General features: G+C 33.7%; 2 protein-coding genes and 1 long non-coding RNA gene across 3 annotated transcripts; 1 reads left to right on the forward strand and 2 right to left on the reverse strand.

Moving 5' to 3' along the window:
* Positions 1–12,493: 12,493 nt before the first annotated feature.
* Positions 12,494–16,518, reverse strand: LOC138310118 (uncharacterized). Its single transcript, XM_069251254.1, has 3 exons — positions 15,866–16,518; positions 15,087–15,237; positions 12,494–13,537 (listed from the first exon to the last, which is right to left on the reverse strand). The coding sequence occupies exons 1-3, from the start codon at positions 16,220–16,222 to the stop codon at positions 13,215–13,217; spliced, it is 831 nt and encodes a 276-aa protein (XP_069107355.1). The 5' UTR covers positions 16,223–16,518; the 3' UTR covers positions 12,494–13,214.
* A 7,107-nt stretch (positions 16,519–23,625) lies between these two features.
* On the forward strand, positions 23,626–25,536 carry LOC138310133 (uncharacterized). The gene is made up of 2 exons (XR_011206359.1): positions 23,626–23,919; positions 25,299–25,536. It is a non-coding gene; the product is annotated as an uncharacterized lncRNA (long non-coding RNA).
* A 103-nt stretch (positions 25,537–25,639) lies between these two features.
* LOC138310126 (uncharacterized) lies at positions 25,640–27,663 on the reverse strand. Its single transcript, XM_069251258.1, has 4 exons — positions 27,523–27,663; positions 27,075–27,152; positions 26,483–26,584; positions 25,640–25,843 (listed from the first exon to the last, which is right to left on the reverse strand). The coding sequence occupies exons 1-4, from the start codon at positions 27,571–27,573 to the stop codon at positions 25,697–25,699; spliced, it is 378 nt and encodes a 125-aa protein (XP_069107359.1). The 5' UTR covers positions 27,574–27,663; the 3' UTR covers positions 25,640–25,696.
* Positions 27,664–27,788: the final 125 nt, after the last annotated feature.

The raw sequence follows: 27,788 nt of genomic DNA on the forward strand, positions 1-27,788 counted from the left end.
TGTCTAGTATAATTATAAAAGGTAAAAAAAACCTAATGATATAGGCAGGTTTAACGGACTTCCTAATTACAAGCTCTAGGGAGAATTACACTATATATCAAATTTGAAAAAAAAATCACTTCCATACGTTCTGGAAAAAAACCCCTAACAAACTTCAATTGTCAAAATCAAATATACCTGCCTGTCAGTGACCTGGTCGACCGACTGGTTACAAAATTACAAAATTATAGGAAAGTACTGGCCATAACAAACCACAATCATAATGATATTTAGAGGGCACATGTACTATATTATCATCTATTTTTTATATTCATATTGCAAATATCATAACGTTCAACTTTGAATATTTTTATCACCATTGTCAACTTGTCAACTAATATACTTTAAAGATGCTCCACCGCCGACAGAGCATAAATGATATTCATCATTTTAACAATAATTGGTGTTTAATCGTGTATATATATGTCTAATTAACACAGAAAATAATATGAAATAATTTATTTTGCCTTTGGTGCATGCGCAATCAGTACTTCATTCCATATAGGATATAGTGCCACGGATTTCTAATGTTTAACTTGAAGTAAAATTAGGAGCTCGACCTTTTCAATGGAGATAATGGTGTAAAGTAAGTATTTTTTGTAACCGAAGAAAAATACTAAATCGTCTGCTCCTGTTTTAGATAGTGAAAAAACACCATTTGTCAGCGGTGGAGCATCTTTAAAATAATTAATTGCCAAGAAAATGCGTATTTTATAAACCGATAGCCCCTCTGCCTTCAGTAAAGACAATTAATGAAGAAGTCTCCAATCTATATAAATGCTTCTGTTTCTATAGAGATATATCCTCTGCGACTTCTTACTACACTGCATGTGCAGCCATTACTGGCAGTCGACTGAGATACGGACGCCTTGCATTATAAAAATATTTGACATTTGACAAAGACAAAATCCCCACAACACAACTTTTTGAAAACACTGTGTGTATACTGAACTGTGATTGTCAAAAAATCACAGGGGCCAACTCAATGAAAATGGATGTTGCCATCACAGTATATCCATCAGTCCATCCACCAAATACAAAAAAAATGTATGACAATATTCATTTTCATTGAGTTGGCCCTCCTGTGTCAAAAATTGGAAACTCTGTGAACGGACCGAATTCCATTCTAGGAGACTGTTATTCCTTGGATTATGGAGAGGGAAAAGCAGCCTGCCCTTGTGCCACGACGACGACGACAGAAACTACCAACGTCTTGTAGTCGTTTTATCTGATGGATGGAGTGACCCGAAATATTACGACGTACATAGCGTGACCATTAGTGATTAATAACTCTTTCCGTCAAAATATATATCTGATTAAACCACAGGCGCACGCATTTTTGTTTTTATAAAGATTTTATTATAAATGTCTTGGTAGTATTGTCTGAAGTGATATACATTTTTTTAGTCTGCAAATGCTCGTGCTCCAACACCGAAAAAATGGCGAATTTCGTTACCCAAATTCTATATGTAGGAGTAACATACAAAAATGTATATTAGATACGGAAGCCTGTTAGTGCCACGTGAAATAAACTTTATTTTATGTCGTAAGTCATAATTACGAGACAACTAAGTCGTAATTACGAGATACTTAGTCGTAATTACGACAAAAAAAGTTTACTTCACACGTAGGTTGGGCGTCAATTTTAAATTTGAACATTTTGTACAGTTACACTGTTGTTTTATGTTAATTGACACGTAGCACTTTAATAGATTATATTATAGTATTGTAATAACTGTTCATTGTATGGGTTTGAAGTTGAGCGTCACTCTCTGTGATCTTCGAAATAAATCTCTGTAAAGTCATGTTACAGGTAAGGTTTTTTCTCCTTTCCAGGGATGGATACAACCAGAAACGTACATCAACAGATAGTAACATCTGGAATATCGAGGATGTACAATGCAATAAAGAAGAGGTAAAGACCATTTTCTGACCTCTCATTTTTTTTTTTTTTTTTTTTTTTTAATCTTCGCGTTTGAAACATAAATGTTTTTATTTAGTGGCGTCATCAACTATTCAGAAAAGATACCTTTAGTGAAACTCAGTCCAGATGCGCAAAGCTTTTCAAGAAAGATAACCCTTACTAATAGAATAATTTACAGAGCAAGCAGAGTTATACCCCTTTTACCAATATGAGAATGATAATCATTATGCTCCCTATGTGAGCAATCAGTTTTTGTGATAAAGAACTCCAGGGTTTACTATCACTGCCGTTCATTTTACACTAACGTTACAGGTGAATATTGTCTCATTTGCGATGTCACCGGCAGCCAATTACACCTGTATAACTATAGACGTTTAGGGTATGTAGGCTATTTCACACATCCAATTTCGTCTGTGAAAGGCCCACTGCATTTGCTAAACAAAAATTAAAAGTTTCTTAAAAGCAATAATAATATACGAAACTGTGTATCCATGGCCTAAGTGTATGTTATAACACCGAACAAATGGAAGATTCCCTGCGTGAACTATGTAAACAGTGAAGTTTTGCCGTCTGGCCCAGTGAAACCAACTATATAGAAGTTAATGCCTACGGTATACGTAGTGGAGTTTATCCGAGGGTGACTCTCATCAGACGATTTACTGGCTGTGGCGATATTGTTTTTATTTTTTTTATTTTTGTTTCTGCTGCGTTTTATACGCCCGCTTTTAAACCAGGAATGTCCAGAAACTAAAACCACAGAAAACAAACGTATTGAAAATTCAGAACCACTTTTTAATATCTTTGCATGATAGTAATTTTTCGTCACTTGATTATATAAAGGCACGTAACTCCGCTAGACCTGGTACTTGGTGTAGATATGTCACTGTAAAAAGACAAAGGTTCTACTATCACAAGGATAAGACACAAAACATATACACGCAGCACAAAGATTAAGATTTTTATTTACGCTCTGACTGGTGTAACAAGAGGTGTAAATATTATACATGAATTATTAAGCATGACGGGATGAATGGTTACCGATTTTCAGTTTACCATAATAGTCATACTATCAAAACAATGTACACTAGACGAATTAACTAAGTTGTTAAAGTATGGATAAATCTCGTGGAAACAAGTATCAAACAAGTGGGCCAAGGGAACGTGCCCCAATTTCAACATATTTCATGGAGGTGGGAGGGGGCGGATTAGGGTAACTGCAGTTACCCATATCCAACATGGTTTTAGGCATTATCCGGTGTATAGGCATTTTCCTTGGCTAACTACATTTAAGTGTATTCTTTTAAACATGATATTTTTAATACATTGTGTGGTATAATCATTCACAGGTTTTACATTTTATGGTATAATTATTAAAATGTTCTACATTGTATGGTATAGTTATTCAAATGTTCTACATTGTATGGTATAATTATATACAGGTTCTAAATTGTATCGTATAATTATTCAAGTGTTCTACATTGTATGGTATAATTATTCAAATATTCTACATAGTATCGTATACTTATTCAAGTGTTCTACATTGTATGGTATAATTATTCAAATGTTCTACATTGTATGGTATAATTATTCAAATGTTCTACATTGTATGGTATAATTATTCAAATCTTCTATATTGTATGGTATATCTCATTCGTTCACATTTTATAAATATTCAAATGTTCTACATTGTATGGTATCATATATTAATATGTTCTACATTGTATGTATAATTTAGTATGAATATCAATGTTCTACATTGTATGGTATAATTATTCAAATGTTCTACATTGTATGGTATAATTATTCAAATGTTCTACATTGTATGGTATAATTATTCAAATCTTCTGTATTGTATGGTATACTCATTCACAGGTTCTACATTTTATACTATAATTATTCAAATGTTCTACATTGTATGGTATAATTATTCAAATGTTCTACATTGTATGGTATAATTATTCAAATGTTCTACATTGTATGCTATAATTATTCAAATGTTCTACATTGTATGGTATAATTATTCAAAGGTTCTACATTGTATGGTATAATTATTCAAATGTTCTACATTGTATGCTATAATTATTCAAATGTTCTACATTGTATGCTATAATTATTCAAATGTTCTACATTGTATGGTATACTTATTCACAGGTTCTACATCATATGGTATAATTATCAACAGGTTCTACATTGTATGATATGATTAAAAATTAGAATCCGTTTTGGAAAGGTAGAGGGCCTTTAAAATGGGAATGTAAAAATGAAACCGATAGTTTTGAAGAGTCGCAAAATTTATTAATATACTGTGACTGTTATCAGGAAATCTTGCATATGTTTGGTGTTGTACCTCATCCTAGGCCAACGATATATATATATTCTGATGTTATTAATGTTTTTAAGAAACCTCCGGAAAGGTACTGGGCCTTTAAACACTATTTTACGTCCAGTACGTACGTCGGAGACCCAGCACTTTTTAGACCGACCCGTTGAAAATAGACCCCGTTGAAAAGTGATCCCATAAGAACTCGTTTTTACACAACAACACAACACGACACCACAACACCACGAAACCACACAGCATCACAGAGCACAGCGACACACAAACAACATACCAGCCACACTACACAACACAACACCATACAACAAAACATACCACACAACAAAACACAACAAAATAACACAACATCACACAACACAACATCACACAACATAACATCACACAACATAACATCACACAACACAACAACGCATCACACTAAAACACAACATACACACAACCACACAACACAAGACAACATTACACAACAACACGACACAACATCACAACAAAACATCACACAACACAACAACACATATCACAACCACACCACAACACACAACCACGCAACAACAATACAACAACATCCAACAACAACACAACAACACTCAATAACACTACACAACACAACATCACACAACACAACGTCACACAACATAACACAAATACACATCACACAAACACGCAACAACAACACAACACCACCCAACAACAACACACAACACCACAAAAACACAACACACCTCACAACACAACACAAAACAACATAGCGACAACACATCAAACAACACATAACACAACATAACCACAACACACAACCACGCAACAACAATATAACACCACCCCAAAACAACACAGTAACACACAACAACACAACACACGACAACATCACACAACACAATATCACACAACATAACACAACACAAAATCACACAACAAAACACAACACAACAACACAACAAACAACACAACACAACAACACCTAACATCACATCACAAAAACATCACGTAACAACACATTACAAAAACACGGAACAACAACACAACACACAACATCACAACACAACACAAAACACAGCCAAACAGCACACAACAACACACAACACACCAATGACACACAACACAATAACATGACACAACCACACATAACAACACAACACAACACACAACACCACACAACATAACAACACAACATCACAACACAACACAACCATACGCAGAACACAACATAACTTATTCATACTCAAATATATAATACATGCATTCTTGTATTGCATGGAATAAATATATATTAACAATTACTGAATATCTGACAAACGTAAAATCGCCGAAAATTTAATCATAAAAAATCATTAAGAAACAAATTAATAATATCCCATAATTATAGTTTTGTAACACTATCCACTGTTACTCGGAAGTGAACACCACATAGTACAAACTTTGCATGCAGTTGATAACAACAATTCCTTTTTATTTACTACGTAACCTCAGTGTTATATAGCAATTCCTCAGTCTGAGAACAATTAAATTAACATTATCTACACGGACGAACAAAATGACTATAGAAAAAATGAAAGTTTTGTAGTGCCGTTTTCTCCATTATAAACATACAAGCACCTAAAATATCTAAATTAGGTATTTGTTACGAAGATAACAATACCAAATTTCGATTCAAATCGAGGTGATTACGTAATTTAAATACCAGCACAGAAGGGTCGCTTATATTAGGAATGGCGATAACAGAATTCGAGAATTATGTTTGTGCAACAGTTATATATGTGAATGTACTAGGGTCATATTTCACATCCGTTGTTGGTTTGCCAAGGTCATTTTTCAACAGTCATTTTTCAACAGACCTGCCGTTGAGAATTGACCCTAGACACTGTCAATCTTCAACGGCATGTTCAATTTTCAACGGCATTCGGGGTCCGTTTTCAACGTTGAAAACTGACCCGAGGTCAATTTTCGACGGAGGTCCATTTTCAACGTTACACCGGCTTTCTCCCTTCCTTCCGAGCTCCCTTCATAAACTTATACATGTTTACATATTTTATTTATTAATATTGTTGATGTACATTTTTAACGCAATTTATGTTATCAGTTATAAGAGTTATTAGGACATTTCACTTCCACATGGGGATAAGGGTCAAAGTGCAAAATTACAATTTGTCGAAAAAAATCATTATTTTATTGAAGGCCTAGATACCTATTATTGGGCATGAGCATACAGATATAAAAGGCTACTAAGTTAATTAATATGAATGAACTTGACCTTGAAGTTCTGAATGGCCTAGAGACCTGATATTGGACCTGTAACATGCTAAGATATAGGGCTACCAAGTTTGTTAATATGAATGACTTTCTTGTTTGTGAAAAGCCTGCAAAAAATATACGATGACATATCTAGTGTTTATTTATTAATATTTCCAAGCTATGATGGCGATTGATCGTTAAATCTATTTCGGTGTATCATTCCATTAACTATTGATATTTAGTACTGTATTATAATCAATAGATACGATATGACTTATTGAAAGTTGGGTTCACTAACCTGACTCGTCATTGTGGCTAAAATTATACTAGCTTGATATGGTGTCATCGGTGGCACAAAAACACAACGCTTGGTTTGATATAACAATTCACTACAGCTATTATTCTTCAAACAACCACCTGAATCATATACCACATATCAAATGTAATATGACATACTAGTATTACCACATACCTCATGCCCAAACCTCTGGGTTTCGAGTTCAAATCCGATATGAATATGTTTGAGTCTTAAGGGTAGCAAGATCGGTCTAATTTAAAGATACCACACCGCTGACGAATGGTATTTATTTCCATTATTGAAAAGTTTTAGGCTCTTATTTTATTTCAAGACAAAAATATAAAAATATAATTGATTGCGTCCCGAAAAATTCCATGTCACTATGCCATACATGGAATGAAGTACTGATTGCGCACGCACCAAAAGCAAAATGAATTATTTTATATGTTTTTTTGTGTGTTAATAAGACACATATAAACACGATCAAAACAGCAACTATAGCTCAAACGATTCTCGTCCAATAGATTTTTTATATGTTAATGATTTTGGATCATTTTTAATTTCTCATTGTAATTCGCAACTTAGTTTACTTTTTATAGTTTCGACAGAGTGTTATTTTCGGAGACTGTCCATGTTCTACAAGATCTACTTGATAACATAGAAAGGTGTTGTTATAAATGGAAACTGACTTTTGATAAGGAAAAGGTGGTGTGGTACATTTTACAAGTGGTTTTATTAGTTTAACGCCCTATTAACAGCCAGGGTCATGTAAGGACGTACCAAGTTTGTTGGTGGAGGAAAGCCGGAGTACCCGGAGTAAAACCACTGACCAGCGGTGAGTACCTGGCAACTGCCCCACATGGGATTCGAACTCGCGACCCAGAGGTGGAGGGCTGGTGGTAATATGTCGAGACATCTCAACCCATTCTACAAGAAGCGGACATATTAAAGTATTGATCCAGCATGTGTTAATAATTAAAGAATTTACATATTAAGCATGCTATTCGTCAATGTTATAACTATAATAATATATGCTAGGAATAACCACTGGAAAAACGATATTTAAGTTAATTGAGTTGTTAAGAGTGAAAAAAATGTAAAGGAGTTATTTTTGTTTTGTTTTTTGTTTGTTTTCTTTTGTTTTAGGAATTTGTACATACGCGGCAACAATATCAAGAAATGATTAATAAACAAAATGACGTTTAGTCATTTCATACAACATATGATGCATGGTTCAATTACATAGGAATGTATTTAAGTAAATACACGTTCACATAGCCATAGTGTTATCATTAGCTTCTAAAAGACATCATATCAAAATGCGCAAGGAAACAAAACATACAACAGTCTCCCAAAACGCACATACTTTTACCACGCCCATTCACGTCTCGTACAAGGAATGACATTCTCCTGTTGTTGTGGTTTAGGTAAAGGCAACACGTTGGAATTCAGGTAGAGAGAGAAATGAAATGATTGCCCTTTCCTTGATTACCACACGGAAATGTCTCATTAATGGGATTTGAAATGTGGTACTTTATTATTTTTTTTAATGCAAGCTTTCTGATCGTATTTTCAGCATAAAAAATAAGTACACGTACTTCTGGCCATATCGATGGTATAGTACTTTGACGTCACAGATGATGACAGCGCCTCCAGTTTCCTGATATAGTTTTCAGAGTTTTTTTCATTTCAGAAATATTTTATTAACAATACAGATATAAAGAAAATTACAAGGTATTGTTAAAAGAATTAGACAACAGGCGCAATGCCTATATCAGTCTTCTTCTATTACTTCCGGTTAGGCTTGGTAGAAATATATTATGTATCCATTGATTATTTCTACAGAAATTGTATATCATAATATGTAAAGTACATCTAATTTATTATGGATTAAGGAGTATTATATATTCATCATGAAATTAAATAGAATAGGTGATATAATTTTAGAGATAACTACTATTCAAAATTACTTTGAAAAAAAGAAAACAAAAATATTATTTGATAAAGTGTAGACACAACATATTTCCACCAAGTCTAAAATGAAAAGTTATATGTAATTTATATATATAATAAACAGTAATAACACACTCACACACATTCATTCGCACTTTCAAACTAGAATGTTTTAAGGTGTATTTAACATAACAAACTTGCCTTGCTATAATAGTAGGTAATAAGTAGATTGAATTAAAAGTATTACTACTAAAGACAGTATTACATGTAATGTCTTATTTGTACATAGAAAAGCGTTTAGAGGATTTAATATATAAGTTTACATGATATAGAATTGAATTATTTAAATGATCAGGAGCATTAAGGATGCCACACACTAAGCAATGAAGATTTATATAACCTAACAAATTATATATATATAGAATATGGTGTCTAGAATTGGAATGCATGGGGCATTGGAAGAAAAAATGCATTAAATCTTCACTTGGAGACCACATTCACAAGATGGGTTTTCAATAAGGTGATGAAAAATATTTATCATAAATAAGGTCACTTTTAAAATTTCTAAGCTGGCATAGAATTATATTAAGTTGTCTGGGAGCAGAATTAATGAACTTTTCAGAAATAGTTGTATCATTAGTAGTTTTCAGTTTACATTTAAAAGAAGAAATTGAAATAGAGCCTCTAAGAGAAATATCAAGTGAGTTCCACATAGCCATAGTTGAAGGAAAAAAAACTTTTCATGTAGCTATTAGTACGTGACAGTGGTATATTAAATACCCTGTTATTTCTAAAATTGTATATATTGTTTACATTTAAATATGGATGTAGAATATTGGAGAGATACAATGGAGTAAAGTCTTCAGAGTTCAAATCACATTGGTCATTTTCACGGTTGTAGTTAAATGAGCGGTACATTCGATGAAGAAGACACTGCTCGGCACAGAGCTGGATGTTCGGTACTTGGTTGATCGTACGGTAGGTATAACCATCCAGTATAATGTTTCCCTGTGGAAAACTGGACAAAGGGATCGTTGTCATTTAAAACTGCTCATCTCCATTATTGCGTCAGAATATTTTAACATAAATTGACAAATTAAGCTATGTGTGCTGAATGAGCCAATCAGTTATTTCATATCAAATAGTTCCAAACAATACACAACATTCATATTCAACTTATTTCTTTCATTTGTTTGTCTCAGTGGCGTCTTATTTCAAATAGTTAGTTAGGTAGTCCATATCAAACTTGCTATCCACAGATATTTTTCCTTTTTTCAGCTCAATGCTCACATATACTTTTACATCCACCAGAAAGAACATTTTAACCAAATTTACGATGGAACATCTCGTAGTGACCACTTTAAAGATTTCAGATTTCAGATTTTATTCCACTATCATTCATACAAGTATGTAACAGGTCACGACTCACTATACATAATACAGACATGCAGGTTTATTGGTCACATAGCGTGACAGTGCATTACAATATGTATTAGTGATGTACATGCTCAATCAATGGTTTTTCATATTTTTTTTCAAAAACTTACATATATTTGTCAGAACAGTTATGTTACATTGAGTAAATAGGCCTTTCATTTTGATAACACTATGATTTCTATAATTGTAACTTGGTATATACATTTCTCGTAAACGTTTCACCATTTCATTACTGCATTGAAGCAAATAATGATATTCGTTTCCAATATCAGTAAAACATGGATTACAAGTTCTATTTACTTCAGGGGTCCCAGTCAATCTTCCAGTTTCTGTAGTTAAGTGCATGTTCGAGGTTCTGAATTTTATGATGATTTGCCTATCTATTGGCTTTAATTTCACAAGATATTTTCCATATTCAAAATTTCTTTTAAAAATAGAATAAGTACGACCTCTTGTTGAATTCTCTCTATATATAAACTATTTTTGTACAAATTGATCTTGTAATCTTTGTTTTACGATACATTTTAAATATTCTCTACTATATGCACATACATTCTGGTAGTCCCATATATAATTAAAACCAGTTTCTTCAAAAATATTATTTAAACATTGGGCATCCATTTGAATTCCATAGTATTATTTGGTGGCAAGTTTAATATCAACTTATAAAGGAGAATGGTCCTCGCAATGTACTCGACGGAAAGACTTGATACACAAATCAACAAATAATGGATCAGCAAACACAGTCGTGTCATTTCACAGGACTTATTCCCCGAACACTTATCTCCTAATAAAACAATATTGTCAATCACGACGATCGACTATTGAGTTTATGACTATCAACACTTCAGCGCACGGTAGTTATTATTGAATATTTACATTTCCGTTTTCTCTTTGCTATATAACCTTACCAACTGCGAAATCGTTTACACTTGCGTAAACGCAGTGGTTGTCGCGCAAAAATACAAACACCTGAACTCTGACTTCCGCAAGTAGTGTGAATGCGCATCCGATTTAGGCCCTATTGTATCTGTATGAAAAATCTTCAATATACTGCATGTATGAATGTAATGTCCTCTTTATACCCAACTACGAGTTAGATATCTGAAACCTTATTATTTTTATCATCCAAGTGTGTTCAAACTTGTTCAATTACTCAGTGTAAATAATGTTAAAGTTTTAAATAATCTCGGAAAATTCTTAAAACTTGCATTCCAGAAACGTTCTCAGTCTCTTAATACACAGTGACTGTATAGTATCTGATGTATGATAATTGTGTACTAATGTTTGTGTTTTATTGTATACAATCACTCTCCTGTACATGTTTAAATTGTTCAATATGTATTAAAATTGTACTTTGTGTCTTATAAGCCTCAAGGCTTACGGAAATAAATAAATTGAAATTGAAAAAAGGGCGTAGAGATGATAATTAGTATGCCTATGGAAAGGGGACGAACTTAACAGTGAGTAGAGTTAATATATAACTTTCCATCCAGACAATAAAAATCATTCCTTAAGAAAACGTATTAATATTAATTAACTCATGGTGCCAACACTAGTCTATACAATATTCTGTAATCCTCAAGAGGTTTATAAATCAATTCACCAATGGATGGGTAGGTGGAATGGGTTTTATCTATGGTATCTCGTACTGGTGTCCCAATGGATTACCCTATTGTTTTGAGGTATTGATGAGAGATTGCCAATGTGTGTTTGAATGTCACGGTGCTTGGTTTGCCAATACACAAATGTATAAATTCGTTAATCTTTTATGGACATTTTTGCAATAACCGTTTCAGATTTTAATTCTGACATATTGTTTGGTGTAATTGTTATTGGATATCATTTCCACGAAATAAAAAGTTTTGAATGCAGTTAATTGCTGTATGCAAACATTCGTCATAAAGGAAATAGTAAATAATGACTTTGAATGGACATTTATTTGAGATGCATTACAAAAATAAACATTGTCTATTGGAATGCTATTTGTTGTTATGTTTCTGTGCTTTGTTTTCAAATACAAGCTCGATATTTCCGACTGACAATACACTGTTGCAATAATCACATTTGATTCCGACATTGTTATTTGCTTTTACGAAATAAAAGATTTTAATGCAGTTCATTCCTGTATGCCAACAGTTGTGATAAGGGATAAAAGAATCATGGTTTGATTTTTTTAAATTATTTTTTTTTATTACATTTTTTTGAGAACCGAATCCTTTCAGAAATAAACCTTATCGAAATGGAAAATATTTATAACATTGATGTTTACAAATGTTGTATTCTCTAACACTTAGTCCATACCGGAGTAACAGCGATATATTGACAATGATTCCACAAAATGACGTAAGAAAATAACAATGACAACAATTACATGTCATGTTTTAATCAAAAAGCATTACCGGCAGATCATGTAAGTATTCGAAGGCTACCAAGATTGAAATTCTGAAAAATAAGACATTCGTAATTTCTTGTATGATATTAAAAGATTGTTTGTAGAAGTTGAAAGTTAAAAGTGATATAAATTGGTGGTTTGCTTCGTTAGATATGTGATATTTGTATAAAAAATGATATTGTTTTGATAATTATGTACAAAAGTTTGCAAATAAGATTTATTTCATAACCCTATGGAGTTAAAAGATAATTATATGAATGCTTATAATTAATTTTTCAGACAATTTGATTACATAAAGTACGTTTAAACGTATGATTGTTTTTATTTTCCAATGGATTTTTTTTCTCAATCAATACGCAACATCGACGTCGCGTCGGATTTTCGCGGCAATCTCTAAATATTTCTTCATAATATATGAAGAAAAAGAATATGCAAATCGGAGAATTGGATTAAGTATGAAAACAAATAGAAATAAATTGTTTTCAGATACATCAAGGTTTATATGGAATGTACGCATTCAGATCACTTAAAAGTTCTACACGTTTTACGACATAAAAGGTATTTTTGTCTATCTAAATGTCCCGTGAAACATTTAGATTTATATAATTTCATACACACACACAACATTGGCGCCTCCGACTCCCAAATACGTCTTTGTGTTACAATCATTTGCTGGTATTTTAGTATGGGATGATTCCACAAAGGTACCAGCCACCCAACACTCCCCAAAAAACTCTATTCCAAAATATCGTAACGACTGCGCTTGCGCTAGACCTGCACATCCTTCTATTATCGGTCTCATATTAAACCAATCGAAGGTGCCATCTCTATAGTTATGGATGAATGTTCCAAATGTATCTCCGACTGAGTCCACACATGTCACCGGTGAAAACCTCACAGTAGAGGAATTGATCGTCACCACTGCAATATAAAATGTATTTTGTATATTCTTGTAAGCAAACGCGCATCACTAATTTTATACATGGTCTTGGTTTCTTGGCGAGGATCATTATCCTGAAGCACCATTCATCGAAAAAACTGTTATAAATTTATCAGATGACAAAATGTTGTAAATGCAATAAATCCAATGGCCATTGTCGAAGACCCATGGTTTAGTACACTACGTTATATAAGTGCAGCGACGTAGCGTAGTGCAATTAGCCATGGGTATCCGGCGAAGCTGAATTGACTACATGATAAAAGTCTTACTAAAACCAATTTGTAAATAAATTTAGTTGGTAATTGTATGTTACATGGCAACTTCGCTAGCCAAGGGTATTCAGTACGATACTCTCCCTGAAACTTTTGGCAGATCTCGCGTCAACATTGAAGTTCCAGCACTGCTGGATTACCGCTGTTAGGACCCTTCCATTTACGTAATAAGCAACCAATGAAAAAGCTTGTACCAGGGTTCTATGGTTTGAGAAAATGGCAGCGCCATTTGAAAAAAATATGTATGTGACTGATTCAAAATCACAAAGATTGGCATACTTTTGTGTTATTTTTTCAGACACCAATTTTTGTATTTCATGCTTCAAAGGCAATTTTGTCACGTGATCGAAGAAGTCTATCATTGCATACTGTATTTAATTTTGTGAAACAGAAACGTTTGGATAGAAACGTATCCAATTACTTCATTTAGCTATTCTAAAGCATCTCATAATTAACGAAATAGTAAAAAGGATTTCGCTGGAAGCTGTTGTTGATGGTGCACTGCCATCACCACTGTGTTGTTGACATATAGAAAACGCATTTTCATTGGTCGGCTGAACCTAGCTGCCGTATCCAATCAGAATTTGAAATCAGAACTTCACTTCTGACGTGAGATCCGCTAAGGATTTCAAGGAGAATATTGTACTGAATACCCGTGGCTAGCGAAGGTGGTTGTATGACTACCCACGTGCATGTCTATTTTAAGATTTTTATATATTCATTATACAGCTCTGAAGCATGAAATATTGATTAAAGTATTTGATTTAACAAATAACAGTCTGAGGCCAGTCAAGATGGTACTGGTTTACCTGAGATATATCATAAATCTTATAGATGGATACAAACATTATGTTAATATTTTGTTGAAATAGCTTATCGCGCTCTCGTGCAATAATTGATCAATCATAGACCATTTTGTTGTCAAAAAGTTGTAATTATTTCGCCAATCATGTTGGCAAGATATATAAGAATTACTTGTTCTACTATCTGCTTGGTATTGTCGGAATATTACTACCCTTTAAGCTGTATTCGGTACTACACCTAGTCGGTAAACTTATTTCTGCGTTTTACATTCTTTGAAAGACACATTCCCATTTGTTGCTTTTTCATGACAAAAACACTTTTGTAATGAAATACCACCATAGCTGCATAAAAATACAATATTATAATTAATGGTGTTTAAAATATATGTCGTTTTTGTACCAAAATACAACCGGTGGTTTAGAATCATATACCACGGATTCTCCTTACGATATACCTGATTCTTGCGTGAATAAATTGGTACAACCGATCGTGTAGGTTGGTTGGCTATACTCCACACATGTATATGACGGGGTTAGTCCCTGGAAGTTTACTACACAAACGTGTGTTTCAGGGCACGTGTGGTATTCACAGCCGCTCAGGAAAAACTGAAATTAAAATAGTAAAGTGTAGCTGAAATAAAATAATTAAATCCTGCTTTACAAAAAAAAAAAAAAAAAATAAACATCTTATTGCATGTTAAACTTCTATTTATTTGACAAGAAAACATAATTAAGTGTTGTTGGAAGACAGAAGACAAATTATTATTTGATTGAAAATTGCGTTAAAATACATGTAGTTAACATCGTAAGTCATAAGACACTAACAAAGAAAGGGAAAACATTATAATCTCCACAAAATCTAACAACATGAACATTAATGAATATCAAAACTATGCTTTATCTTACTGATATATATGTAGGATGCTTTTATAACTGTAGATGTGAGGCATGAACTCTTCAAAAGCACTGGATTATACAAACAAATATAATTCATATTAAAAAATCTTTCTCATATTGAATGATATACTGTGAATTGTGTCGGTACCCACTTGAATATTATTGAACATTCAGGATGCTTTGCTGGTTCAAATTAACTGAATCACAAAATTGTATCGTAAATCGGATGGCGTTTTGAGAAATGGAAGCCCAAGAGATTGTTTTAAGTAAGTGGGACAACTTTGGAAAAATGAACTTGATCGTAGCCTATAAAGGGAAACGATTGAATTACACCTACTTCTGGCCATCCATCGATGATGTAGTACTTTGACGTCACAGATGATGACAGCGCCTCCGGTTTCCTGATATGGTTTTCAGAGTTCAAATCACATTGGTCATTTTCACGGTTGTAGTTAAATGAGCGGCACATTCGATGAAGAAGACACTGCTCGGCACAGAGCTGGATGTTCGGTACTTGGTTAATCGTACGATATGTATAACCATCCAGTATATTGTTTCCCTGTGAAAAACTGGACAAATGGATCGTTTTCGAAGAGCACTCGGTAGATACTGTATGACTGGTTTTAAAAACATAACCAAATATTAAAATCAATACACAAATCCGTATATCCATAATTGCTTCAGAAATCGTCATCGAAAATTGACAAGATCATGTGTAATGAGGCATTCACCTGAATAGTAATGTTATATATTGAATATTTCCAAACAATACTAAAAATCCATATTTGATTATTCCTTTTATTTGTGTGGCGACTTATTGCAAATGGTCAGTTGGTTCAGGTATTTTTACATGAATGTTACATACATCATACAATCCAAGATTTCCCCCTTTTCCTCACTCATATAACTCCGTAAATAGACTGGTATAATATCCAATCCAATGCTCGATTTCTATCAGATTTGCTTGGAACTACCTTAACAAGAAGGCGCCATTGATACAACGTTTACATGACGGACAATGATATCATTTCTGGAGCATATACAAAGTCGTCTGCCACAGGTGTACACAGTTTTAACATGATGGACAATGCTAGTTTAGCACTTATTGTCACAATCATAGATATATCTCTTCAGCCAGAACACTTCAAACAATGTCTTCCAGTTATAACGTTAAAGTAAAATGGTCCTGGTATAACTACCAAATGTACTCTATACACATCGCATTAAGTAATCAGCAAACATAATTGTGTCATTTCTCCGGACTTAAATTTAGTGCCCGAACACTTCATCTCCCGGTAAAACGTTATTGGCAATCACGACGATTGACTTCTGAGTTAATGACTATCTCAACACTTCAGCGCACGGTAGTTATAACTGAGAAGCGTATTAATATTAATTAACTCACGGTGCCTTCACTATTTTATACCTATCCTGTAACTCTCGAGAGATGATCCCGTGTAAAGGTCCAGTTTATAAATCAATCCATTAATGGATGAGTATTTGCGGCTTGTTTAGAGACTATATCGGGTGGAAACAATATATATAGATTATAATCTGTAATCATTTATGTACTGATTGACAGCAGTGTGGTTAAATATTACAGGGCTTGGTTTTCAAATACAACATATTGCTAAGGGAGAATTTTGCAACAATCCATATCTCCACGACATAAAAGTTTTGAATGCAGCTGATTACTGTATGCAAAGAGTTGTCACAAGGGAAATAGGGAATATCAGTAATGGTCATTTATATGAGATCTAAAGCCTTTCAAAAATAAACCTTATCGCTTTGGTCAATATTTGTTACGTTGATGTTTTGTATAATGCATTCTCTATGACTTGACAGCCGTCGGTACCGGGTTGATAGCGATATTGTGAAAACCCCTAAATAACGGTAAATGACATAAGAAGCACTGACATTAATAGTAAAAGTATTTTGTAAAATAATAACAAAAAAAAAACAAAAAAAACCCGCATTAATTACCCATGATGATGTACATGTCAATATTGGCAATGCCGACACAGGGGGCTCTTACTAATCACACCTCTTACGAATACAAACAATGTCCCCGCACAGGTTTGTTTGTTTGATTATTTTATTGTCCTATTAACAACCAGGGTCATGTAAGGACGGCCTCCCATGTATGCGGTGTGTAGCGTGTGTGAAGAGCGAAGTGCTTGTTTTGGGAGACTGCGTTATGTACGTGTTGTGTCTTCTTGTATAGTGAAACTGTTGCCCTTTTTATAGTGCTATATCACTGAAGCATGCCGCCGAAGACACCAAGCAACACACCCCACCCGGTCACATTACATTGACAACGGGCGAACCAGTTGTCCCACTCCCTGTATGCTGAGCGCTAAGCAGGAGCAGAAACTACCACTTTTATAGACTTTGACGTGTCTCGGCCAGGGGACATAACACAGAGCCTTTGAGCGTTCGCCCCGCACAGGAGGGCTCTCACTCATCACACCACTGATGAATATAAACAATGTCTCAACGCATTACTGAAATAAACTTTATTCAATCCGCTAAACCTTTTCCACACAACTTTCACTTATTATTTCATAATGTCTAATTATTCATCATCAAAAGAATAAAAAAATAATAATGTTTTTAGATAAATCACATACTACACAATTGTTCTACACTTGTTATTTCTATCTGTACATACACACAAGTTTTTCTACCTTAATATATATCACGAAATGAACATTTTGAATGCAGTTGTTAATTTCTGTATGCAAACAGTTTTCCTAAAGGTAAATAAGGGACATTGACTTTAAATAGACATTCATTTGAGAATTAAAGCAATACAATTTGTAATGTTGATGTTCAAAAAAGATACTGCATTATCTACACCCTTACAGTAAATCAATACTACGTCTGATTCTGACATATTGTTTGAGGTAATACAATGTAATATAATTATTGTTGTTGACTATCATTTCCACGGAATAAAAGTTTTGAATGCAGTTAAAAACTGTATGCAAAAGGGAATACCGGCATAATGAATATAAATCATGTATTTGAAAGCTGAAGCCTTTGAAATATTGTTTGTGACGTTGATTTTCAGAAAGGATGATGCATTTTCTACACATTGGCAGTCCATTCATACCAGATTGACAGCGATACTGTCAAAAAAAAACCCGCTAAATGCAGTAAGGCTTTGGGGGAAAAAAGAAACGCTAACACAAATAAAATTCATTTCATTTACGTCTTTATACTAATTAGGCATTAATGCACGTGTACTTGTTTGTTTTTATAGTAAACACATTCAGTTGTGGTACATTCACTGCATTAACATCTGGGTCTATAGTTTAGTTTGGTGATCGACTGTACCGATTTTTAAAATTCCCTCAAAAATGTTCTTCGTGAATGACGTCAAAATTCTTTCAGACTATGTTAAACAATCTTCAGTGTTATCGGATTAAAATAAGGGTAAAAGTTTGAAATTAAATTATTATACAATGTGTGTTTATAATTAAATAAAATATATACTAGTAATTTCTTTGATTGTTTGTACATTAAAGTTCGAAAGTGACATAAAATTAGTGGTTTGCCGCGTTGCATAAATGATATTTGTTTAGATGAATACAATGTTCGTCATACTTTATAGCACTTTTTGTGGTAATATGATTTAAAAAAATATATATTTGTGATATCAACAGAAAATAGTTTTAATATTGAAAATTAAGCAAGCTTTATTTTCTAGTCATAACGCACACAAATGTGGGTTATATATATCACATTATGGTCATTTGTTTAAGTCAATGTTGTGTTATCATCCGGTGAATTTACATCAGGTTCGTTATGTAGTTTTGCACCCTATCGGCCGAGTCAAAGGTTCTTCATTTTGAATTCGATTTCGAGTTTTTAAGATCAATCTGGTTCTTTGTTGTGCAGGCTAAAGACGATGTGCACAGGATACCGTGATGAACTCGACGTTTGGGCACTGGAATATCCACCAAGTTGTGGCGTTACTACAGTAAATATTGACTTGTTTTAAAGAAAACATTTAGTTGTTTTTTTCAACCAGCTTACAGGAATAAATATTTTATCAACCCTTTAAATAAAAATTACTTTAGGTTGGTAACGTAGCTAGGCTACATCACTGCTTTGAAAATTGATTTTAATAGCGTTAATTAAGCATCTTCTTGGTTTGACATGCTTAAGGCAGGTTTATCTTGATATTGTTTGAGTTTTACTCAGGTTTATTTTATATGAGAGAATCTTAGGAAGCACTTACAGAACAAGTAAGATGTAAGAATTGTGTCTTCTGTTCCACTGCATGATATCAGAAAAGGCGACTAAATCTGGGATCTTTATCTCGTGGCTTCGAATATTATTCAATTAGAATTCTGTGTACAGTGTGAATGTGTATTTCTTTGAAATCAACTGGTTCGCAGTGACAGGAAACTATTTCCATATCTATATAATGCTTGTGTGGCATGAGAAAGGTTCCAAATTTAGTCGCCTTTTACTATCCTAACATCCTACATTCAATGTAGGTTGTTGTTTGGGATTCACTAATTAAACAATCATAAATACAAAATATAACTTAAAAACCTGCTTTAAACATAAAAAAAATCGCTTTAAAAAGCTTAGATGCAAGTCGATAACTTTCATTGAATATGTGGGGAAGTTGTCATGTACTGACCGTTAGTTGGTGGTTTTTTCTCCGGGTACTCCGTCTTTCCTCCACCAACAAACCTGGCATGTCCTTACATGACCCTGGCTTTTGATAGAACGTTAAACTTATAAAAGCCATGAACAGACTTGAGAGATTACTTATGGAACAAAGAGATAGACGAAAAGGAAGACTGATCCTGAAGTTTGATCTTGTAAGGAAAAAATCTGATCAGATCATAAAGAAAGCTGTAGGAGTTGCAGATTCAAATTACTTTCAGATATCACACAGCATAGTCAGTTGCACGTTTTGGAAGATAATAGACCTAGCTTTAAAAATATTGCTATGTAGAGAACTACGACTGTAATCGATTATCGAGTCTAGTAAACAACGCATTGTCATGTTAAATCTTTGACTATATATATATATATTGCTCTTGTCGTTAACGTGATAAAAACGATAGCGTTAATTCCAATCTAAGCATCACAACTATTGCGTGACTTTTTGCTATCACCAGCCAAAAGCTGATATTATTCTCTATGAATAATTGATAGTTTCGCCAATATTGAAAGCAATGCAAGTTAAAAAGGTTCTTGACACATGATCTGTTGATACATGATATCGGTTAATGGACCCAATTTCATTTAAAATACAATAAAGGACCTGTAACGGCAATTCGACTTTGCCCATGAACCAATTTTTTTATAAAACTAAGGTGATTTTGTATGGTACAGTATAACCCGGATTCTGTACGATACTCTAGCAAGAACCCAAAAAGGCTCCAAGGGCCTGTGCAGTTGATTATTCAATATGGGGTACGAAAGAAAAAACTAAGTCAAATTAATGTTCTATGTTGTAAAACGGTCTATTACTTTCAAAATAATACTTTACTGCATTTTAACTGGAAATGTTTAACTTTGAATTTATGATTTGATTTTAGAGTCTTCAAACCAAAACCCGGCCAATTTGGAGGCTTACTTACAGCAATATATCTTTTAAGGAACAGATACATTCACTTTTGGCTCTTGTACACCAAACATATATTGCAATTATTTTGAATATTCTTTTAAAAGAAGATCATGCAAAGTAGAGAAAAATCTCAAACCAGAAAGTTGGCATTTAAAGATAAACATATTGGAAGGTACACTAAAAGTTTTGCTCCCAATTAATAATGAAAATATATTTGAAGAAGACAGGAGGCCATACAATGTTACCGGTATTAATGCTAATCGTAAACATACCTTTATACTTTGCACATTATATACTTTGCACATTATAATAAACACAATGGGCATTGTTTTTCGTTTGTGCGGATCCTGTAAATTAAATACCCACCTCTTGCTGTGATTAACACTAACATTCACTGTGCTGTTATGTAGATGATGGTACAGCTCGACATGCCATCAATAACATCAAGTGAAGGACAATAAGTGATTGTGGTTATCTAATGTAGACTCTTGCCAGATTATGATGATAGGTTAAACAAGTCATTTTCTCAATCTCAATATCACCTTGGTCAAATGTATGGCCTAGTAGCTTCTGATTTGTAAACGAATATATTGGCGACAAATAGCAATTTTTATCAATCAAAATAGGAGCAGATGAATGAATAGCTTTCTTTAATGACAAAAGTATGCAAAAATTGAAATGTTTGGAGTTTTATTTTACTTCAGAATTATTTTTTGCAATCACGTCTTGATTGGGTCTTTGTCGTGATGTCGGCGGTATAAAGACATATAGGTTTCGTGCCACTGTACATATATATATATATTGATCTTAAAGTAAGCTTTAATTTAATCGATAAAATACGTCTCCCATATATGAATTATAAATGGTTAAATGTCTAGAAGGAAACCTTTAAAATGTATCGAATGGTCCGGAAAATTCTCCTTTGTAAAATCCTCTTTAACTGAAGCATTATATATAAGATTATTAACCTCTCTAATTACTAGTTTGTTTCATGTTGCACTTAAAAACACGATAAACTTGTGTATGAGTGTAGCTGATTATTTCACGATTACGTTGTTCTTTGATTTCAAGAGCTCTTCCGTGTCCCTGTTTATCGTATATACAGTTACATACATGTAGTTCATGCTCTTACTAAGCGTTTTGCTTTCTCTGGGTTAGTGTAGATAACTGTTCACCCGTAAATTGTGTCGTATTGGTGTATGATTCAGTGAGAAAGTGCAAACACAAAGCAATTTCGTGCAAGAAAGAACTTTACCAGAAATTCAGTGTAAAGCCCAAAAATGATATGAAAATGAGGTCAGATTAGGAAAGCATGTCATTTTTAGGTAAAATTCAGGTCAAATATACGAGATATCTTATATAACATAAGATGTATTAATATAACATAGCATGTAATATACATTGTATATGATATAATGTATTACATACGTTTAAGATTGTTCCACTATACAAGAAGACACAACATGAATATACCGCAGTCTCCCAAAACACGCACCTCGCACAACATACACGCAACACACCGCATACATGGGAGGCCGTCCTTACATGACCATAGTTGTTAATAGGACGTTAAAATAATCAAACAAACATCTCATTTAATGTACGACCTTTGTAGTGCATGATATAACACAACGAATCGAACAGTTTATCACTTTCCGTGACATTCCTCTACACCATTCCAACCAAATAATAGCTTTTAATATATGAATCTCCTTACATACTATACACAATAATTTATCGTTTTAACAAAATGTTGTATAAGATACCATATAATCAAGTATGTACATGTATAGTGTCAAAATGGGCTCCATGTTTATCCTTTGTAAAGTCGAATCCGATCAAATAAGCGCTCCTTGTACATGCTAAAGACTTTAGTAAACAATATGGCATGGTTATTTGGTACAACTTTTGCAGGGTTTGCTAAAATTTACAAACAACACAATAATCAACGAGTCAACAATAACACTTTAGATTAAGCAGATGGACAGACACGTTTTGTCAACTAATTATATTTAAGTTACATTTGATTTGTATGTACAAGAACACATAGAAACAATATAAATAGGCATATAGAATAATGAATAGTTTAACAGGGTCTTAAACCTAAAGCGAATGTTATTGTTATACAAACAAACATCGTCATTATGCACTCATCCAAGTGGCCGTAACCCCTGGACACGAGGATTTCAAACAATCGTCGCATTTTGTTTTGATCTTAGACGACAAAGGACATATTTTTCTCTACTCTGTGTTTTAATCTAAAAGTCGAAGTACCGAAAATGAAATTTGCCATGAAGTGTTCGGAAGGGCAATCTCTTTGATGTAAGACATCTTAAGGCATACATTTCACAATGACATTAATACAAGTTACATAATTATTAACACGGTGTTATTTCCTTGTGCCGTTACAGTCCTAACCGGAACTGATCGTCAGGTTATGACCCCCAGTTAATGCGCGGTCACCCTGTCGTGACATCCTGAGTGTGTAAGGTGACTAACTTATTAACATCGATCTAGTAAAACCATAGGATAAAAAGAAATTTCAACCGCAAACTATATGTTGAAAATAGACAGCAGACAAAAATAGTTTTAGTCATGAGTAAATTACAACACGATGATATATAAACCGGTCCGTTTAAAAATCGTCCCTGTCACTTCATGTGCCGCCACTATGGACTGTACAGTCTATTTCTTATGTTTAGGTGTGATGGTTCTGATGATGCTACAGCCTGTCGTATCACAGTTGTTGAGTGATGAAGAGGGTTCCTATGGACTTTGGCTTGTTCCAACGCCAGGTAAGGTGTACACTATACATAGATACCGATCCTTATTTACCTCTACATACAGGACCGCAGTAAGTATCCACAAAAACAAAAATACACATTTATTTTATAAGGCATAAATTCTGTATTTACGAGAGTATTTTATTTTCTAAACCTTTCATTGGTCTTTTATCATTCAAGCTCATTGAAGGGTTACTATATATTGTCAACGATAGTATCGAACAAACATACCAAATATTATGTCTAGAGCATATATAAACGAAAGATGAATAGGTGATACGAAAAAAGGTAAGGAACGCCTGAAAATGTTTTAAAAAGAACAAAAAATAAAACATGTACGTGTACTTATCTTAGCGGTACATGTGTTTTAATTTTAACTTTTCAGTTCATATCATTACGCTTAAAGTTATCCGGCAAACAATTTTTCATTCTACAAGATAATTCATTATTCAATATTCAAACAAATACAAATGCTAAAAACTGAAAACTATTACCATATTGAACGCGGAATATTACAAAACAAACAATAACTTCAGCTTTTTATTTTCTCCTGTATTATCAATGTCTCCGTAACTTAATTTCCGCGGTGTAATTCTGATCACGAATCTATAAAAATAATGCCCGTGAATATGAACTATCACCCAGTATATTTATCATCTCTACACCTTGACTTACAACTAACTTGTTAGGTCACACAAAGATAAGATTGTCAACTGCAATATCTCGAATGCTAAAAATAAAATGTGTTGCAACTCTGCAGAAGTGAGCAGCTTTCATAAATAGTGTTCTAGTACTTTTAGATAGATATCAGATGTACATTTATGTTCAAGGATAGTAATTTAACGATTTTGTTCGAAACTGATCGTGTAATGGATTAAATGTTACCTAGGTCCAATTTCCTTTGGCCAAATTGTTTCTGACACATAATGTAGGATTCATTTTACAATAATGTTAAAGATGCTCCATCGCCGACAGAACATAAATAATACTCATGATTTGAACAATACGTGATGTTAAAAAGTGTACATGATTGTGTCTAATGAACAGAAAAATGGATGTTAAATATTTGTTTTGCTTTTAGTGTATGCGCATTTAGTACTGCATTCCATATAGAACATAGACATAGTGTCATGGATTATTTTCGGACACAATTGATTTTTTTATTTAATTTTATCCCGAAGTGAAATAAGAAGCTCAAACTTTTATAATGGCGGTAATACTAAATCGTCTGCCCCTATTTTTGATCGAGAAAAATATCATTCTTCGGTGGTGTAGCATCTTTAACAAAAAAAAGTCTAGAATATGGTAAAAAGAATTATGTGGTTCCTTTTGGATAAGTTGTAAGATTTTGTTCTAATTTTTGTAAGATTTTGTTCTAATTTTGTTTTCAGTTGGGGAAGGCTGTGTTGTGATTGACGACCAGATTCTCTGTTTCGACCAATAAGGGAGCACTTCTGGAAAGACTGACTCCAACCTGACGATTACATCCACATATTTCATCATTGGTGATTAACAAAACCTGTCATTTCTACATGGCCATTGACAATGAAATCTGCTTGTGAAGTCCGACAGTGATTGATTGGCAGCTATCCTAGATTTGAGCATTTGAATAAATATCTTGGAGATATATTCTTAAGTTTTACTGGTAATTTAAAGTTGTTAATTAACAAATCACTCTGGCACTATTAGAACTAGACAGTTCAATGTATGATGAAACACAATAAATATCATAGCCCTTTACAAAGGTATTTATTGAGTTTTAGAGGCTTTTTGTTGATTTCTAGACAGCCTAACGAGATGGGGCTGACGTCGAGGCTGTGCTAACAAGAAGGTTTCTGTGGTGTTTACACATATGCTCCATAATCTGGTATAGCTGTGCTTGAACGTCTGTACTGAGTTCATTTTCTTGTCCATTGATAGATGCCATCATATGCAACTAAAAGATAAAATGAAACAATGCCGTCTAGTTGGTATTTACGCGAGACAAAACAAGATTTTGGCGGTTTTACCTGGGAACGAGAAGAGCAAATCATGCTGTTTTAAAACTTTCGAGTGACCTCATGATATAGTATATTCAACTACATGAATTTCTGAATATATTCGCAATCATAGCAATGTCCTGCGAAATCGGGACAATATGTTCCTCCCGATAATAACCGACTATACGGCTTTCAACATACAAAATTCAATTGTATTTCGCGTGATTCGTAAGCTCGCCTTGATTCACGAAGAAGGCCATTTGACAGGTAAAGGATTTGATTGTTAATAGCAATTTTAACGTCCAAGGATCTATATTGTAATATAAAAAGTAAGCTATTTACTTGTGGGATTCTACAAAATTATTGTTTTACGTGTACATTTAACAGATTAAAAGTAGTTTCGGTTATATAACCATCCTAAGCTTTGATTAAGTGACGTTGAAACTGAACCTATACGACTTCTTGATCTCGAATCGAACACTTCTAATTGTAAAACTTGAAATGATCCTTCTTAAATAACATGATATTGGAACAAAGAAGAAATGGTTGTTATATCATTACCTCACCCGCTGACATTCCTATCTCGATAAACTTACCTCTAGTTGATCCAAGCCGTTCACTTGATGAATTTGATGTACCTGGTGATTGTCTAGAGCCATGTAGTAACAGGAAGAGTGTGTCTTAGCCACAAGGTAGTGCTGTTAAAAGAAACGTTTGATCCCTTACTGGGATTACTGTAGACAAATGCTAGAGTTTAAAGATAGCCTCCATAAAAGTTCGAATATTGATTAGAAGATAGACCCGATATCAACACTGTATTAATACTATTAATTGGAAATTATAGGGAACGTATAAGCAAAACCCTACCTAGATTTTTTTTTAATGAAGCTGACTTCTGATAATCACACGGCCTCGTTGTAGACCCAGGGTTGATGACGTCAGCGTATCTAGTTGTAACTGTGGCTCTCCGGACGATGACGATAACGATCCACGTCTGAACTCAGTCATTGTTGGAGTATTATAAAAGATAGTTTTGTGATGGTTTATACTAACTGGTTTATTTCCCTACATTAAACTTTGTGCCACCCGGAAAGATTAAGCAGAATTTTGCATAAGCAAGTTATCACAACGTTTAATTATCCAATATATGCTAAACTTGAACCAAAAGTGAAAGAAATGTTCACTTACAGATATTGGGTCGTATACAAATGACACGCTGCCATGTTCAGAGTGTTCGTGTGATAAATGGTGACCGTGATGCTGTGCCTGGAAATAATCAAGTCAAACACCATGTTAAGGATAAATAATTCTGTATCTAGTCTTATTCAACAATTTACATGTAAACTACATTTAGATATTAGCAGCATAACTCAGCGTTCTATGACGTAAACGTGACGTCAATTAGTCGGTTAAACCTGCCTATATTACTATGTAGTTTTTTTCTCTCAGTTTTTTGGCCTTTTGATATAGGCAAGTTTAGCAAACTAGACGTCATTTTGTCAGATTGTCTACATTTCGTTGTTTTCATATTTCAATACCACATTTTCGAGACAGTTCGTATCTTTGTCAATCTTGGTTCTCTGTCTCCAAAAGGTGTATAAATTATCATTGGTAAGATACCCTGCACAAAACATACCTGAACAGCGGCCAAACTTAGAAGTGAGACAATGAAGATACCTCCTATCATGTTGGTATGTACTCCCTACTAGCCCTCACAATACATGAATGAAGTTCGTGTGTCTGCGTTGACGACAATAGTTACTAGATAACCACTTGGTCTTTTCCCAACGTTCAAAACATTCATGGATTAGGATGATCGTTTTTTTTCCAACGATCACCGCTTCGGACACTCCCGACCGATGTATGTGTGCACTATCTGTGTTTCTATTTTCTTAATTTTCT

This window comes from Argopecten irradians, chromosome 1 (assembly GCF_041381155.1).
Source record: "Argopecten irradians isolate NY chromosome 1, Ai_NY, whole genome shotgun sequence".
In the NCBI taxonomy this organism is placed as follows: Eukaryota; Metazoa; Mollusca; class Bivalvia; order Pectinida; family Pectinidae; genus Argopecten; species Argopecten irradians.